Here is a 17,971-nt window from a genome sequence, read left to right on the forward strand (position 1 = left end):
GCAGTTCCTGCCACTATCGATATAATTGCCAATGAGGAGTTTGCTTCCCAAGCAGGCTAGTTAAAATTTTTAGAGGTCAGTATGGGCACTGGAAGGATGCAGACCAATGTCATGTATCAGTTCAGCACCCTTGTATGAGGCAATGACTTCCCCTTTGAGACTAGAACCAATACCCACATGTCCAGCTAAAGCACACGTGATCACCATTGTGGTCACAAATAACACACCCAACAGGGTTCTCTCTATGGCAAGAACCATCCACATTCAAAGCATATTCTCCCACACCAGGGGGAGCCAATGACAAGTGAAATTGAGTTTGATTTTCGGGACTCTGGGGGTAATACCAATAGATATTAGAGAGTCAATACCATATTTAGATGATTTCATCATGGGCTTGACAAGATAACCACATGTTGAAGGGCATCAATAATCACAAATCTAGCATGAAAACTTTCTTATTGCCATTGTATCACCAACATTCTTCCTATATACTATAGGTGGTGCTCCTATCAGACATTTCTTGAGGCCTTACCTAGAGTATGTTGCTTATTTATACCGAAGGATGGATCCGCTTCCTGAGCAAGAATGTTTTGAGGTATCTACAAAACTTGGATAACGTGACTTTGTAGTTTGATGTTCTAGCTTTTTGTGTGACATAGTGGTTTGAGTTATTGTGCATATTTCTTTGCAGCTTGGTTATAGGGATTTTCTGCAGTCCCCATTGCAGGTAAATATATTTGTTATGTTTTCCTTTTTCATCTTCAATATCAACAGGATCTATTTCAAACTGATAGCTGCAAGTGTAATGATACTGTTTACATATTGTTTCTTTTCATAGCCTCTCATGGATAATTTGGAGGCTCAAACTTATGAGACATTCGAGAAAGACACAATGAAGTATACACAGGTTTGTTTCCACGCTATTATTATAAGTTCCTGAGCCTTAGTACATATGATGTTTGCTTGCATTCTGTCATGGTCGGTCAACTTTATTGATGCCTGCCACCGAATCTCACCCAAAAGAGTAGGAAGAAAATTGGCACAGGAGTGAACAGCTGCCAAAAAATGAATATAGTTTATTGTTATGCTTATATATAAAGCTTTTTCCTGCTTCTGGAACAATGCGGTCACAGAAGTTTGCTAATTCTTTGTGGTCTCTGCTGATGCTAATGTGTATTTATTATTTTCAATATGCAATCTGGACGGACCTTTCTTGGGTGATAATGTGCTTATATTCAACTTATAGCATACAGTATGCTGCTTATTATTAGGATTTAGGCATATGTTAGACATCATGGAAAATTCATATCTCAGTCCTGCTGTTAAATATTAATTTTATGTTTTTTAATCATTATTTGCTTATATTTTAGTTTACTTGCAGTCAGTATTAGCTTGCAATCAATAGTTATGTCCCATGATTTACTTGTGCAGTATCAGCGGGCAGTTAGTAAAGCTTTGCTTGATAGGGTTCCAGATGAAGAAGCTTCAACATCGAGGACGGTAAGACAGGGATCAAGTTTTTAATGGCAATATTACCATATACATTCTTATTTGTACTGTTTATCTGTATTAGTTACAGTTGGCTGTAACATTTTCAATTCCTAGCTTCCTATGTATTCCTAGCAGTTGACAAGTTTCCTTCCCTTTTGCAAGAAAGGTGTTGATGGTTGTTGGAGCTGGAAGAGGGCCCCTTGTCAGGGCATCACTGCAGGTTTCTATTCCTCTGTATATGTTTATATCTGTCTTTAGCTTTGCTCTGTGTAATATAGTAACTTGTGAAATATAGTGTAATACGATGAAATGGAGCTCTTAGCAAAAAAATATCACCTTGAAATGCATATGACGTGAAAAACTTTACTTAAAGGCTTGATTTGATGGATACATGATTTAATTTCACTATATCTTGTCTTCTTTTTTTACTTTTCTCACTTGATATGGCTGTTATTGCAGGCTGCTGAAGAGACCGGCAGAAAACTGAAGGTTTATGCTGTAGAAAAAAATCCGAATGCAGTGGTGACGCTCCATGTAAGTTCTAATTGCTGATTTAGCTAATGTTGAGAAAAGCACATGATAGTTTCTTAATGGGTCTTCACATTGTCTCTCACTAATGTTTGGGGAAATGCATGTATAGGCATCTGTTTTGTACATTATAAGATTTATAATTTATTCCGGACACGTAATGTATCTGAGATCAAAGAGTGAAAATCTAAGGCATGTGATGTGTACACAAATTTAGTTGGCATCTGCATTCAGTTTTACATAACTTTTTTCACTTTCTTAACTTGAAATTTAATGATAGGGAGTTGAAGTTATTTGTAACTAGTGGCAGTTTTTTTTGCCAGTCCCAAAATCATTGCAAAACATGTCCATTTTTTAATGACAGAGTTTGATCAGACTGGAAGGATGGGAGAATATGGTTACTATAATTTCTAGTGATATGCGTTGTTGGGATGCCCCTGAGAAGGCTGATATATTGGTAAGGCTAGCTACCAGATCTGTATTATATCCAGTTGTTTGATTTATAGTTACTTATATCACATGTATAACTTATATTGTGCATAGGTTAGCGAGTTATTGGGCTCCTTTGGTGATAATGAGCTATCCCCAGAGTGTCTTGACGGAGCGCAAAGGTTTCTGAAGCCAGATGGCATATCTATTCCTTCATCGTATGTCCTAGCCTTCTAAAGTCCAGCAATTTTAGGTACAGATTTTGAGATTAGATGTATTTCATTGATGAAACTGATAAGCAGATTATATATCTTCCTTCAGATATACCAGTTTTATCCAACCAGTAACTGCTTCAAAGCTATACAATGATGTATGCCTTCTATAAATCCAGAACTTTTTTTTTATTTTACATGTTATGTAAGTCTGCCTATTTAACAGTTGATTGCTTTTTCAGGTAAATTCACATAAAGACCTTGCACACTTTGAAACAGCTTATGTTGTGAAATTGCACAGGGTAGCCAGGCTTGCTCCTTCTAAATCTGTGAGTGTCTGCCTTTATATGGATTATTATTTGCATATTTTTGTTGAGTCTTCTTGTTTCAATAATTCAACTACAATTTTTTTAATTATATATTATCATACTTTCCGTTACTTGATTCATTTTGGTTTTGTGTTTGCTGAATGATTATTTATATTATGATTTCTGTGGATTATGATTAGGTATTCACATTTACCCACCCAGAATATTCTGATAATAAGAGCAATCAAAGATACAAGAAGTTGCATTTTGAAATACCTGCAGATACTGGATCAGCTTTGGTGCACGGTATGCTTGCTAAGAAACATTGTTATTTTTAAATTATTTATTTACTTGGCTCTAATATCAAGTACATATCACTTAATTTGCACAGGTTTCTTTGTTTCTGCAAATTGTTTTCGCAAAATCAAGAATAATTATACCAATTTAGCTTTATTTGAAAACCTTAATACGAGAAGTAGAAATGTCTAGCAAAATCAAGAATAATTATACCAATTTAGCTTTATTTGAAAACCTTAATACGAGAAGTAGAAATGTCTAGTGGTTTTGCGTATAATAACCTTGATTTAGCTTTATTTGAAAACCTTAATACGAGAAGTAGAAATGTCTAGTGGTTTTGCGTATAATAACCTTGGCTAAAGTTTTTATCCTGGAAAATTTAGCATTTGAAGGGGGAAAAGGAAAGAAAATATTATTGACCTGATAAATGGGTTACCTTGGTTGATTAACATAATTATTTCTGTAATCAACTCATTTATTAAGGTGGTTAGGTTCAGTTCTTATACAATTGGGTCATCTCAACATGTCCCAACTAGAAAATGGCGAAACTTACCAGCTCTATAGCGTGATCTATGATATGTAGTTAGCATGAAATGTCCTCATTATGTCAGTGCTAATGATATCAATGAAATTTTTGTTTTCTGCAGGATTTGCGGGTTACTTTGACTCTGTCCTATATAAAGATGTCCATCTTGGTATCGAACCAACTACAGCAACACCAAATATGTTTAGCTGGTAATGCTTCGTGAATCTCATTAGCAAATACCTTCATATATCTTCATTCTGCCATCATTGACATATATAAATCTATATTCATCTGTTTTGTTTCAGGTTTCCAATTTTCTTCCCTTTGAGGAGACCTCTCTGTGTACCTACAGGGTCAACATTAGAAGTCCATTTCTGGCGGTGTTGTAGCGCTACAAAGGTTGGTATAATATCCATTGAAGTTTTTTTTCATTGTACTCGTGACTCTTGAAATTTATTTTTTGGAGTAAATTTCACAATATTAACATGAACTATTATGGGTTTTGCAGCAAAGTAGTCTTAAAACTTTATCTTATTAGAGAAAACTACCTCAAAAGTATGAAATCACCAGAGAATCTCTCGAACAATGTAAAAATTTGTATGGCTTAAAAGTCTGAACAACAGGGAAAATGCCCCGGGAAAAGATCACATGTTTACTTTCACTGTTGATTGTTAGTCAAGCTTGTGTTTGTTTTCTCAAATGGGTAGATTCCTTGAATAAAAACTGTTCATGATGATTTCTTATAGAACCTCTAATAGCCATGAAGTTATTTTTTTCTTTTTCATAGTTTTCCTCTTTTTTTTTGTAGGTTTGGTACGAGTGGTGCGTTACTGCTCCATCGCCTTCACCTATCCACAATACCAATGGAAGGTCCTATTGGGTCGGCTTGTAATTTTTCTGGAAATTTCCAGTTCTCTTATCATTATCATCATCATTTGATGGAATTTCTCTTTCCGTGCCCCCCCTCCTCCGCCAACTGCCCTTGTATCATTTGATATATGACTGGTTATATTGTAGTTTGTGAGCCACCCCACAACTTGATCGCGTAACCAGAAACTTCCTGGCCCAAGAGAAAATTCAGCGCAAAGGAGCTGGTTGAGTGTGTAGTGTTGTGTTATGATGCAAGAGTAGCAACGCTATTCCAACTTGTTACTATTATTATTATTTTTTTTTCTAGACTCTTAATTGTTGGAATGAGCAAAATGATGTAAGATTGTGGATGGAGGCATATCAGTGTGTGCTGGATGGAGTCTGGAAGAGTTTTTCCTGTATGAGAAAGCTACGCATGATGAAATTTCTTTTTCCCCAGCCTTACAGATACGCTTCTGGGTCTCTTGATGTGTAAGGGAGTTGCGTGGGGAGCCCCCAACCAAATTTCAGAGGGGTTCCGTAAAATGTACCCTACAGATGTACAAAGGGGGGCTTAACGAAAGAGAAACTCCACCCTTAGAAAGGGAAGGGCTGTGGTTGCTGACTCATAATCAAACTGTAATTGCTGCGTGCGATGCATTCTTGACCACTTCAGTGCAGCAGAAGCTTTGGCCAGTAAAAGAAACCTGCAGACGTCGAATCGCAATACATAATTTATACACAAATATACAGGGATCATGACTGTATACGTTATCACTCTACAATTATTAAAGTGAATAATTGAAAGTTCACAATATCATATTCAACCTTTCCATCTGGATACAAGCGATGGGGAATATGATCAAAAGATTTATCTGCAAATACCTTTTTTTTTTTGCCTAACAATAACCTGGATAAAAGCTGATCAGATAGGGATAAAGGCATCTTATTTGCTATAAACTTCACAAGAAGTCGCTTAGCTCACGGCCCTTGGTTTCGAAAGGGAAGAAGGAGACAGCCATTGCCGATAGAAAGATAACGAGTTCAAATAGAAGGACAGCTTCCATCTGATGACACCCTTCAACCAAACCAACAGCCACAAGTGGGCATACTATCCCTCCGATTCTTCCTATTGAATTTGCAATTCCAAAACCAGTGCTCCTAATTGAAGTCGGGTATATCTGAAGATATAGGAATATACATAAATAAAGATTATATAAGAACCAGAGGTCAATCTAATCTTGTAAACAGAAAATATGCTATAGGACATTGAATTGTCTCGTTTGTGAATAACTTCTCAGAGTTGAAGAATTACGAAGTCACACAACAATTATACATTGTTGTCCATTTACATCAAACGTCTAAGTATCATGATGCATGTACGAGAGAGATGAGATTCGACACATACTGTGTTATATACTAAGCGAGACGAAATTTAACATCAAGGAGAAATTGGCTAGATGGGTGCACAATATAGGAAAAGGCACACAAAGTCACCTCTCTATGCACGCATATTGTAAAACCTCAAACAATTGATGTATATAAGCTGAAGGGCCTCAAACATGTCAAATGCCAAAATTTCAGATTTCTTTTTTAAGGATTTGTAGATCATGGTTAAGTGTGTAAATCGCATTCTTATTAAGCAACAAAAGGATATAGGTACACATTATCCATGTATCTCCCCCTCCCTATATATATCCATCAGTATGCTTATTTTTCATCTTTGTGTGCTTCTGTCTATCCATGATTAAGATAATTGAGTGCAAACTTGTTGAAATATCATAAGTTGAAATGATACGAACCTCTGGAGCATATATATACAGCGTGTTGAAGCTTCCCGCGATACAAATCCGAGCACCAAATAGAAGGGCTGTTGTCAATACTTCTGACTGATGAAAAATTAGTGGCATTAAGAATATACCACAAATAGAAAGCATAGCCAACATCGAAAGCTTGCGACCCACTCTGTCCACAATTGCCGCGGACAAAAGAAACCCAGGAAATTCTGACAAAATTTACAGCTCAAATGTCACCCTTGTTAACTTATATAATATCAAGCCACAAATATAATTAAAATTTTTGTGATCTTACCAGCAAAGCTAGTAATAAACACATCCTTGTATGGACCACTGCTCTCTGAGAGACTTGAATTCAACATAACAGAGCATCTTTTCTCTGTAACTAACTCGGTGGTCAGCAACGAAACACCATAATATGCAAACACATTTCCAAAGAAATCCATCCAAAGAAGAAGGGTTGATCTGATTAATGGAGGTGATAGAATACTACGCAATGCACGGATGCCTCTGGTTTTAGATTTGGCATCCTCATTAGCAGTCTTATTATTCTGAACAGGGATTAAATGTGCACATTCTGAAGGATTGAGTTTCTCGTCGAGCTCCACTTTGCACTCAGAAACAAGCTTACCGTAAGGTAGTGGCTTGTGGTTTACTCTTGCCACTCTCTGTAGAATATCCACTGCTTCATCGGTTCTGCCTTTCATGCATAAATATCTTGGAGACTCAGGAGCAACACCATAAAATAGAAGCAAAAGAAATGATGGTAAAGCAGATAATGCCAGTAGCCACCTCCAGCCTAATCTTGGCATGACAGCCTATAAAACATAGGGAAAATAACATGAGTCTTAATGAAGATGATCCTAGAATTTTCCCCAGCTTGAAAAACAGCTATTAGGTTAAATGCTTATTACATCAAACAATTTGGTCTGTGGTAACAAAGTTGAAAGTTGAGAAACAGGAATAAAATTTAATAATCATTGGGGTTCAGAGAAAACTCTAGTTGCTTTTCCAACTAATGCTAAACCAAGTCATCCATGACAGTAACTTTTACATAGAAAGATGTCCACTGCATTCATGTCACTAGATAAAAATTACACAAAAATCAATCTGGCATTTATATTTATATCACTCATATATATTCGTAGGAAAACATTGAAAGTTTGATTTTTTATGATTTTATTTTACAAACTTTAAATTATTTGTTCTTTCATTTCCTGGTTCTTTTTTTGTACAAGGATTAGTTATTTTTCATTGTAAAATGGTGTGGGGCCCAGGTGCCGACAAATTGATGCAATATGAAACCAAAAATCCACAGGTGTGGACAATTTAAATTGTTCCTGTTTGGGCTTCCTACCACAAAAAAGAAAGAAAAATGTCGCCTTTAGAAAAACTTGATATAGGAAATCCTTTAGAAAAACTTGATATATGAAATCGAAAGGGGTGGCTATGTTAATGCTGAGCAAGAAGGTGATGACACGATATCACACAGGTTCCAGGTCTCTTATTGCAACCAACACATGGAAATCAAAAGAAAAAAATTGACCAGTAAAAGAAGCCATAGAACAAGAAGGTAAAAGAGCGCCTCACAGATATTGAGCCCAATTAAGCAATTATTTTTCATGGAGATTCTTGCACTCCTTGAGAGAGTCAGATTCACAAAGATGAAGGTTGGTGTTCAGCTTACTCCTCTTTCTCAGAATTAGGATTCCAAATAGGAAGCCGAATTTTAAGCTTAAATACACGACACCAACTATGAGCAAAGAATATGACACACAGCATTCCTTGAAGACCAAAAAAAAAAAAAAAAAAAAAAAAACAAAAAAAAAAAAAAACAAAAAAAAAAAAAAAAAAAACAATACAAAAAAGAAGAAGAAGAAGAACCTTCCTCCAAGAAACAATAACCATAAAAAGTGATAAATGTTCTGCAAACCAGCTAGAAACTTCCACAAGCAACAATGCATCTACGATGTTGATGGGCATCATTTAAAGATGACATTTGAGCTATATCTGTTTTCTCATACTATCCCATAACCAATTTATTAGCTCTCAACATGTCATGGATGCTGATGTCCCTGCAAGGTCCACCCAATTTGACTGGTTTGTCTTTTAGATCCAATACCACAAAAAAGGATGACTGATGATTGTATCATCAGGTTAAAGAATGCATCAAATGTATATGATTGCAAAACCAGCAAGGAAATGATGAACACATGTTAATATAGAAAATGCACATGTACGAGTCTCATAAACAGCATAGTTTTATTACATTAGGAAGACAAATCATATGCTCCAGAATTTTAAAAGGCTTAAAAAATGATTGTATTAAAACACACTGATGCATCTCTATAATTCAATCTGCCAAAAAAAAGAGAGAGAATTTCCAGTCAAAATAGGATGACTTATATTTCCGATGAATTATATTTCCTCAAATATGGTTCCTTTGCTTTTACTTAGAGAATTTATATGATATTATTAGGAATAGTAATTATACCGATGGCTAAGAAAAAGAATGCAAGATTCTGCACAATTTAATGTGACAAAAGACTATAGACTGACATACCCATGCAAGCGAAGCCTCCAATACCGTGCCAACACTCCAAAAACATGTAAAAACAATCATCCAGGTACCTCTATTGTTCGTAGGAACAAACTCCAGAAACCAAGATAAAAGCACTGACCCACCTCCAAGCCCAATACCAACCATGAAACGAAGAACAACGAAGGAGATATAATTGGGAGCAAAAGCACCGAGAAACCCAGCACCACAAGTAACAAGGGCTGTAAAAAGGAACCCTTTCCTGAATAGAGAAAGAAAAAGGACAAAAGAGAGCAGAAGCGTGCCACATGCAGAATAAAGTCAGGAGCATGAAGCTTAAAATCAGTATATGTTGAAAAAGAAACTGTTTCAATTAGCTCCTTCTTTTCCCGGAAAATATTTATAAGATGATTCCATTGTTGAACTTGCTTGTTATATAACTAGGCTCTGTTAATTTTAAACCTATTGTTGCTGCATATACTCTAAAGGAATTACTTCTTTCATCTCATATCTAAAACATAACATACTACCGATTGGCATTTTGCAGCACGTTTGAACATGAAAACATTAAAGTGTCTCTGAAACAAGTAGTGTGATAATAAAAATAGTTCTATTAAAATTGAAATATATACTTCCATTATCTTCATCACCCTCTTAACAATGTCTACGTAAAACTGGTACAATTTCATGAGTTGACATCTACACCATAATTCCTTTATTTCTCAAGGTAAGAGAATAATCATAAGAGTACTCCAAAGTTCCCATATGTATGAAATCATACTGTGGTTTCAAAACCATGCCAGACTTACCATTAAAAAAAACTGTCTTGCTCAAATAGGGTGATTTAAGGAATGACTATATGTGTAATATGTGTTATAAAAGAGAATTGAAATTTACATTCCAGATCAAGTAGTGATTCTACGAATGGGGTATTTATTTATTTTATACTCTTGGAAGTTATGTAGCAGATACATTCTTATCGTAAAACTGTGTTGCACTGAAATGTGTCAAGCATGTATATCAGACATTTTACTTCTGTTTTACATGTCTATCCGGTAATTACCATATATCTTGGTGTGCCCATATAAATAGCCGACTACAAGAGAGGACATGTAAGTGGGCCATTTCCTTACTAACGACAGCAACAAAAGACCCAAATTTAGTGAAAAAAAATCTCCAAACTACAAACTTACTTAACATCTCTTTTATTGAGGGTAATTTCATATAACTCCCTCTTCCAAAAACTTCCTCACTCGAGATCCCTATTCTCTGTCTAGGCATAACATATCAGGGAAACATCAGATCTTTGTTAAGTTCTTGCTGCAATCATGCATATGACCTCTTTTAAAACTTCACTTCTCCTATTTAAAAAACCTAGTCAAAAGTCATCAATTAACTAATTGTTTTTTATGGTTTACTTCTATTTAGAAAACCTACTCGAAAGTCATCAATTAACTAATTATTTTGAGGGTTAATTGCAGATAACACCCCTTGTCGTGCAGGGGTTAGTCACTTGCTAGCCCTAAACTGTTTTATTAGTACATGCACCTCTGCACCCCTGACTAATCTTAAAATTTTACCCTCGAGGTGTTTATCTACACACACCCACACCCACGCACACGCATGCACACACATGAAAACAGGGTAAAAGAAGTCAGTGTCGTGGATATGAAAATAGTTTTGGAAAAATAAGTGACTAATCCTTCATAGGAGGTGTATCTACAATTAAAACATCAGTAAGAGAAGGATTTTTAGGCATATTAAGGGACTACATTCATGGCACCTAAATTGGACTACATTCATGGCACCTAACCAAACTGAACAGTACCTTAAGGGATCATAATCATGGCGCCAAACCTAGTAGTAAACTTATCAAATTTAGGCATGTTTTAGATGAGGGATGTGACTGACAACTACCCCCGTACCGTAAGGACACTCCTTGTGAACATGCAAAACAATTCCTAAAATTACTTCGAAAATGGTAAACTCGTTGTAAGTATCAATTATTCTTGAAATTTTCAACATGCTACTTAATCACACAGAACAAATCATGAAGAGCAAAAAACTACCATCTTCCAGTCTTAGTCATATGCTCTTCAAGGAACCTTCTTAAGGCATTTATTTCATCCTCCCTTCTGTTAAGTTTTATCTGGTGACAGTGCAATCAGGAAATAATACATGAGCGTTCAAATTGGAATATCACAAAATTAAAAAGTTAAAAGTATCATAGTTCACACGGGATGTGATAACTTATTTATTTCTTACAAACAACTCTCCTTCTGATCATGTGCATCGCATGTTAGACAACAGAAAACTTTCAAGTGGCCTCCCATCAACTGGGCAATTGGTGCACCAAGAGTAGAAGCCTTGAATTAGTGTATTAAGCCCCAGTTCCACCAGATTTAGTGTGTTAATCCACAAAAGCGCTGATTTAACTGATGGGGTGCTCCAACAAGGAATTTTTATTTCAACATTTTATCCCTAAAACCTAAATAGTGTGCAGTTCAACACCATTGCAGACTATACAGGTCCCAGACGTATGCTTAAGCTTTGGCTAAATACCCATATTGGTATTTTAATTCAACACCATTTGCCAATAAGGTATTTTAAATAAAAAAATCGGCGTTAAGACATTTTAATTGATTAAAATTACCAATTAGGTCATTTTTCTCGTCGGCGATCACTTTTCCGGCGAGAACTCGTCACGTGCGTGACACGTGATGACTTAATCTGTGTTTTAGCTGATGATGTGGCTCGGTTTGCTGATGTGGCTCGGTTTTAGCTGCTGATGTGGCTTAATCACAATTTAAGTCCAAAACGAACCAACCTGAACCCTAAAAATTTCAAAACAAAGATCAAACTTCCACGCATTCACTCCAGATCTCAGATCCAACTCAATTATCTTACCTTTACCGCTAACAGAAGCAGCCAAAACCCCCGATTCTAGGAACTTCTAGAAGAAAACGCCATGGGAATTCGGTGAGAAGAGAGTGAGAAGACGAAGATCACTGCAGACTAGATTGCCGCCGATGCGGCCATGGATCGATGCAAGAGAAAGATGTTCTATTTATACGGTAATTTCACCATTAATTTTTCGCTAATTTTTTTTACCAATTTTAGAAATGGGGGATTTTAAAATGCATCGACTCTTATTCTTCCTGCCACTGCCACTGCCACTTCAGAAAACTGGTTGAATTAAAATGCACGTGACGAGTTCTCGCCGAAAAAGTGATCGCCAACGAGAAAAAGGACCTAATTGGTAATTTTAATCAATTAAAATGCCTTAACGCCGATTTTTTTATTTAAAAAATTAAAATGCCTTAACGCCGATTTTTTTATTTAAAATACCTTCTTGGCAAATAGGGTTGAATTAAAATACCAATATGGGTATTTAGCCAGATTTTTTTATTTAAAATACCTTCTTGGCAAATAGGGTTGAATTAAAATACCAATATGGGTATTTAGCCCTTAAGCTTTTATTATTTAAAGTTATCCCCATCATAATGCACAAATATTTTGAAGTAGTGATCAGCGGCGGATTGGCATGTATGCGTAGGGGTCCAATTGCACCCCTAAAAATTTGAAAACTGTACATAACCCAACCTACCTAACAACACTAGTTAGTAGCAAATTAAATTAGCCATCGGAAAATAAAAGCCTGTTTAACTTTTCAATAATTAACGCCTACAATGCATATGATGCAAAGTGAGCTGATAAAGTGCACCGAGAGCATTCCTATAAGATGCAATGGTTTTACAACACTATGTTTTTATTTGGACAAATTTTGAAAATCGACCCATTTACAAAAACAATTGCAAATTTCGACCTCTTTTCAACTTATTTGTCAAAATCGACCCAGTTTCAGCCATCTGGCTGAAACTGTGTCGAATTTGACAAAAAAATATCTAAAACTTCACGGGACTTCAAGTCCCGTGAAGTTTACCAGCCAGCTAATTAAGCTGTGTAAGTTCACGGGACTTGAAATCTTGTGAACTTGAAAGTAGTGTGTTTTAGCTTCACGGGACTTGAAGTCTCGTGAAGTTTAGCTGAATTTCCAACTCTCTGGAAATTTAGCCTGCAACTTAACGGGACTTCAAGTTCCGTGAAGCTGCATGTTTTAAAAAACATGCACAGCTTGTTGTGCATGTTTTTTATATACACGACGGTTTTCCTAAATGATGAAAAACATGCAAAGCTCCTCGGTCGTCTATCTCATATATACATGAAAACAATTTCCCAACTATTTCACAATAATATACATGAAATTTTCACCATGAATCAAACAATATACATGAATCAAACAATACACATGAAAATCACATATATACTAAATTACAACAATATTCTTAAAATTCAGTCATGAATCAAACAATACTCACGAAAATCACATATATAAACAATAATCGATCCACAAAAGTAACAAATTTGAACAATCCTAAAAGTAATAAATTTCACAAAAGAAAATCACATACATCCCAAAAGTCCTTCTCTCATTCCTCTCCCATGCGCCGTGCTATGAGAAGTGTCGGCGTCATCATTACCTGGCCTACGTCGTCGCGTGTACACTTGCCCAAATGATCAAGACCTGTCCTCACGGCCTATAAACTCTTCGACACGAGTCTTATGAAACACACTTGCTATTCTCTGTTTAATCATGTTGAAGACCCCTAACGCCGTCGGCTCCTGGATGTCACCGATGTGCTCATTTATATCAGCTTCAATGTCATCAAAAGCATTGATCTGCGAGTTAATAAATATATACACAACTTAGCATAAAGAATATCTTAATAAAAAAAGAATTACCGTTTTAATTTAGTTTAGAAACTCGCATAATCTCTCTCGATCATGGCACTAAGGATGTAACTATTTGTCGGTGGGCGTGGCAAGTATCCGGCTGATGGTTGTGGGTTGCGTGTGATCCATCTGCGTGTGATATCCCAATACCAACGCATATACGTGGAATAATCAACAGCTGTATCTTTCTCATCCTGTATGAAATCCCACCTATTAATCTACCTGTCTATGTAGGCTGCACGGAATACAGCCCAGTCTGTACGATGCGATGTCATCCGTCGTCTACGATCGATTTGCTCAACAGGATCCGACACATGCTGAGAGCGCAAAAATTACCGTAACACACGATCTGGGACATACATCTCCACAATCTCCCAACATATCAATGAAACTCTGGCTCTCCATAATTTGGGACATGCATCTTCACATGAAGCCCACTTATCAACATTGTGTGGACCCAAACTAGTTTCGATTCATTCATGTGCAGCTCGTGAAATGAACTTAATCCTCTCCCGTAATTGCTCATAAACTAATTTTTCCGTTGCACAACCGACTTACCAAAGAAGATCTTGAACCTGTCCGTTTCCATTCTTCCTTTTGAAGTTATCCCTAATATGTCGCAAGCAATAACGATGTTGATGGGACGACGGGAAATGTCGTTGGAGTGTTATTGAAATTCCTTTTATCCTATCATATACGAATATAATCGATCGCGCTCCCACATTAGGGATATGATATCTAATGCATGCAAAAAATCACGTCTAATTCTCTGTGTTTTTAACATCAACCACTGCAAGCGCCAAAGGAAATAATCTGCCATTTGCGTCTACTCCGATTGTAACAACCAATACGTCTTTATATTTAGCGTACAAGTGTGTGCCGTCAATGCTAAGGAAAGGACGATAATATCTGAAACCATCAATGCAAGGCCTAAATACCCAAAATACACCTGTGAACCGTCGTTCTCCGTCATCAACAGGGTCTGATGATACTTCATAGATTGTCCCCAGATTTTCTCTTTCGAGTGCTTCGAGATAATATAATAAGATCTCATAAGATTTGTCCCAATCCCCGAATATTTTTATCATCGTCTTCATCCGAGCATTCTAACACTTGTTGTATGATACATCCAAGTTGATCGCTTTATGCATTAAAAAATAATATCTTTTGGTTTTAAATCAAGATCCTCCCTTAGATTAGGCATAATCAATCGATATATGAATCAGACGGAGTCGTGCTTATGATTCATCTCTAATTGAGGGTTGCTACATGTGTGAAGTCTGTTGTAGTGTGTGATTTTAAATTGCCCGCTTACTCTTACACCTAAGCGTGAATTAAACTTTCAAGGATATTTTATATTGCCATCGTGGTGCCCACCATTATCTTCTTCTTCGCCATCTTTACGGCAAAAACAAACCACATTATAGCTTGTTGCATTGCTTTTTGTTTGCCTAAACTTGATATTTTTTGGATGACCCATAAACGAAGCGCATGAATCAATTTCTCCTTGCTTTCAAATAGATCCTCATTTTTGAATGAGAAGTCATCGCCTTGTGTATCATCAACGATATTAGTGCCGATAAGAATACTTTTCATCGTGAAGTTATCAATACATTCTTCTCCATGAAGTTCATCGAGCGACGAATCCTCGAACACGACATACTCATTGTTATTATAACATCCGTCAATATATTGGTTGTCTCCTTCATCATGATCTATCAAATACGTCATGCTATTAATTTGTAAGCCATCATCTTCATCATCATCCTTAGATTCAACACTTGCATTATGATCTTGATGGGAAGCGTTAGTATCGAAGGCATTTGAAGTGTCCACAAGTGAAAGACCACTCAAGTATTGTGACTGTGTCCAGCTACATCTTATTGCGGAGATAAAAAACCGACAAAGTCAACTTCAAGGTCCTCCAACATGCGTGAGTATATTCCATCGTGATTTCCCGATTTGCCCAAATTTTTGTGATGTTTTTTAATAAATAATTCCATCAAACGCTTCTCATCGTGCAATATTCTAATAAGACTCATATCATAGTCACTTGAGATTTGAATGTCACTCGTTATGTTCCCTACAATAGGATAATTGTAAATAACATTAATGTGATACTCATGTGAGTTGGTTAATGTAAGTTTGTGTAAGTTATTAACCAATTCATCGAAAGTACATGATTTTGATATAAACGACTTTGTCACACCTCCTTCATAAACAGGCAGACATATTATTTTCGAGATAGTTAATCTTTCCATCATATGAACAAAGAATTATGATTCGATCGTTCATCGTTATCTCTGAAGAGTAAAAAATTCAATATAAATATTACATGAAAAACATAAAAAATGTTATTTACCATTAAATCCTCTAATATCGATATAAGAAACCTATAATTTTAACCAAATATCAAACCTTTGTAATAACAAACTTTTACAATGTTCGATAATTTTCCCTTGAACTTCATACACAAAAGAAAATGTTTCACCAAGCAATCTAATTTGATTGACAATAGCCATAAGCTTACCGACATACTCTTTGATGGTCTCACCTTTCTTCATCTTTTACATCTCAAATTCCCTTTTGAGATTCAAAACTTGCATCAATTTTGTTTGATCATTACCCTCGAACTCTTCCTTTAGCATCTCTCACGCCTCCTTAGGTGATTCACAAGTCATTATACTTGTGAAGATTCTGTCCGACATGGCCGAATGAATACAAAAGAGGGCTTTTGGCTTTTTTGCTTTTTCTTCGTCGTGCTTCTTGATTTGGTTTAGGGTTGGATTTTGTGGAAGAAGGGTCGGCTCATAGTCACTCTCAACAACCTCCCATAAACTCGAAGCTTTCAAATGAGATTTCATCTTGATAGCCCAAGATTGATAATTGTCTCCATTGAGGATGGGTATGGAAGCGAAAGATTGTTGGATGCCATTAAAAAACAAAGGTTGATCACTTTGTATTTTTTTTAAATCCTCACAAACCCAAGAAAATTGGAGCTCTGATACCATGTTGGAAAAAGAGGAGAAAACAAGAATATAAGTTTTATTAAAGAAAATGTTTCATTTTCTCATATTCTGCTAACATAGAGAATGACCAAATATATAGACCTTACACCAACTTAAACTCCTAGAAATCAGCAACAAACAATTCAAAAAATACATGACAATTGACTAAATAAACAACTAAACCACTACTAACATATATCCTGAAAAATAGGAAACAACCTAATAACTAATTTTGAATCAGTTATTCAAACATGTCTTCTTGAAATATTCAAACATATTAAGGCTCTGTTTGGCAAAACTAGCTGAAAGCCGCGAGATTATAGCTGAAAGCTGTGAAATTGGAGCTGAAAGCTGATAACTGTATAGCTAGTTGATTGACTAGAGCTGTTTGGCAAAAGTAGTTGTATAACTAGCTTAAATTTATTAAATGACTAAAAAAACATGTAATATTATTGATATAAAATTAGAATTATTAAGAGCAAAAACGAAAGAAAAAAATTGACAGCTCCTTCCCAAAGACAAATGTTATTTGATGTAGCTTTCCAAAAACTACTTACAAAAGATAAAATCTCTAAAATAATCTCCTCCTATTTTTGGTCACCAAACAGCTTTATTAGCTTATTGACCAAATCAATAAGACACAATCTCTTAGTCTTAGATAAGACACAATCTCTTGTTGTCAAACAGTGCCTAAATCAATCGAGCGAGTATCAAGAAGCTAATACCTTCTTCCGTAGTTATCGGAAACGACGCCCCAGGAGGAGGCGCCCACCATCATCCCGACGAAAACGACGCTGGTGATCAGGCTTTCTTGGCCCGAAGTGAGGCCCCACTCCTCCCGAAGTGGGCCCCCGATGAAAGAGAGCAGCATCACCTCCATCGCCTCGGCGGCGTACCCGACGCCCGAGTAAGCGAGCGCCAGGGCCTGGAACTTCCCGAACCCCGTCGATCCCAGCGCATCGTCGACGGTGTACGACGGCGGCGATCCCTCGTCTCCCATTTCGCGAGAGAGGAGACTGAAGTGGCTTCCGTTAGGGTTTCGGTCGCGTATTTTTTTTATTCCCCTTCGGAGTTTCGTCGCGTAACGAAATCGGCCGCGTGTCGTGTCGGCAAAGGCACGGTGGGGCCCCACCCATGGCTCCCAAATCAAATCGAGCGTCGCCTTGTGAATGACTGATTACGTAATTAAATGAT

General features: G+C 36.5%; 2 protein-coding genes across 3 annotated transcripts in view; one reads left to right on the top strand and one right to left on the bottom strand.

The window, feature by feature from the left end:
• LOC109823243 (protein arginine N-methyltransferase 5) overlaps nucleotides 1-5,111 on the top strand; it is a 19,408-nt gene extending 14,297 nt beyond the window's left edge. For both annotated transcript variants that reach the window (XM_020389596.1, XM_020389548.1), the window contains 14 exons: nucleotides 498-595; nucleotides 692-727; nucleotides 839-907; nucleotides 1,432-1,500; nucleotides 1,658-1,711; nucleotides 1,951-2,025; nucleotides 2,384-2,476; nucleotides 2,563-2,666; nucleotides 2,770-2,818; nucleotides 2,903-2,989; nucleotides 3,169-3,274; nucleotides 3,913-4,000; nucleotides 4,097-4,190; nucleotides 4,600-5,111. In XM_020389596.1, the coding sequence (XP_020245185.1) occupies nucleotides 498-595; nucleotides 692-727; nucleotides 839-907; nucleotides 1,432-1,500; nucleotides 1,658-1,711; nucleotides 1,951-2,025; nucleotides 2,384-2,476; nucleotides 2,563-2,666; nucleotides 2,770-2,818; nucleotides 2,903-2,989; nucleotides 3,169-3,274; nucleotides 3,913-4,000; nucleotides 4,097-4,190; nucleotides 4,600-4,683 (1,106 nt within the window). In that variant the 3' untranslated portion in view covers nucleotides 4,684-5,111. The remainder of the gene's footprint in view (nucleotides 1-497; nucleotides 596-691; nucleotides 728-838; nucleotides 908-1,431; nucleotides 1,501-1,657; nucleotides 1,712-1,950; nucleotides 2,026-2,383; nucleotides 2,477-2,562; nucleotides 2,667-2,769; nucleotides 2,819-2,902; nucleotides 2,990-3,168; nucleotides 3,275-3,912; nucleotides 4,001-4,096; nucleotides 4,191-4,599) is intronic.
• Nucleotides 5,338-17,872, bottom strand: LOC109823357 (organic cation/carnitine transporter 7-like). The gene is made up of 5 exons (XM_020389654.1): nucleotides 17,503-17,872; nucleotides 9,000-9,237; nucleotides 6,732-7,254; nucleotides 6,443-6,645; nucleotides 5,338-5,821 (listed from the first exon to the last, which is right to left on the bottom strand). Exons 1-5 carry the CDS (start codon nucleotides 17,775-17,777, stop codon nucleotides 5,603-5,605), a joined length of 1,458 nt encoding a protein of 485 aa, XP_020245243.1. The 5' UTR covers nucleotides 17,778-17,872; the 3' UTR covers nucleotides 5,338-5,602.

Source organism: Asparagus officinalis, chromosome 1, assembly GCF_001876935.1.
Source record: "Asparagus officinalis chromosome 1, Aspof.V1, whole genome shotgun sequence".
Lineage (NCBI taxonomy): Eukaryota > Viridiplantae > Streptophyta > Magnoliopsida > Asparagales > Asparagaceae > Asparagus > Asparagus officinalis.

Coding starts and splice junctions, on each gene's coding strand:
- LOC109823357 (XM_020389654.1), bottom strand. CDS start 17,777: ATGGGAGACGAGGGATCGCCGCCGTCGTACACCGTCGACGATGCGCTG. Junction 7,255..8,999: donor TGGAGGCTTCGCTTGCATGG/GTATGTCAGTCT, acceptor TATGTTTTATAG/GCTGTCATGCCAAGATTAGG. Junction 5,822..6,442: donor TGTATATATATGCTCCAGAG/GTTCGTATCATT, acceptor CTATATCTTCAG/ATATACCCGACTTCAATTAG.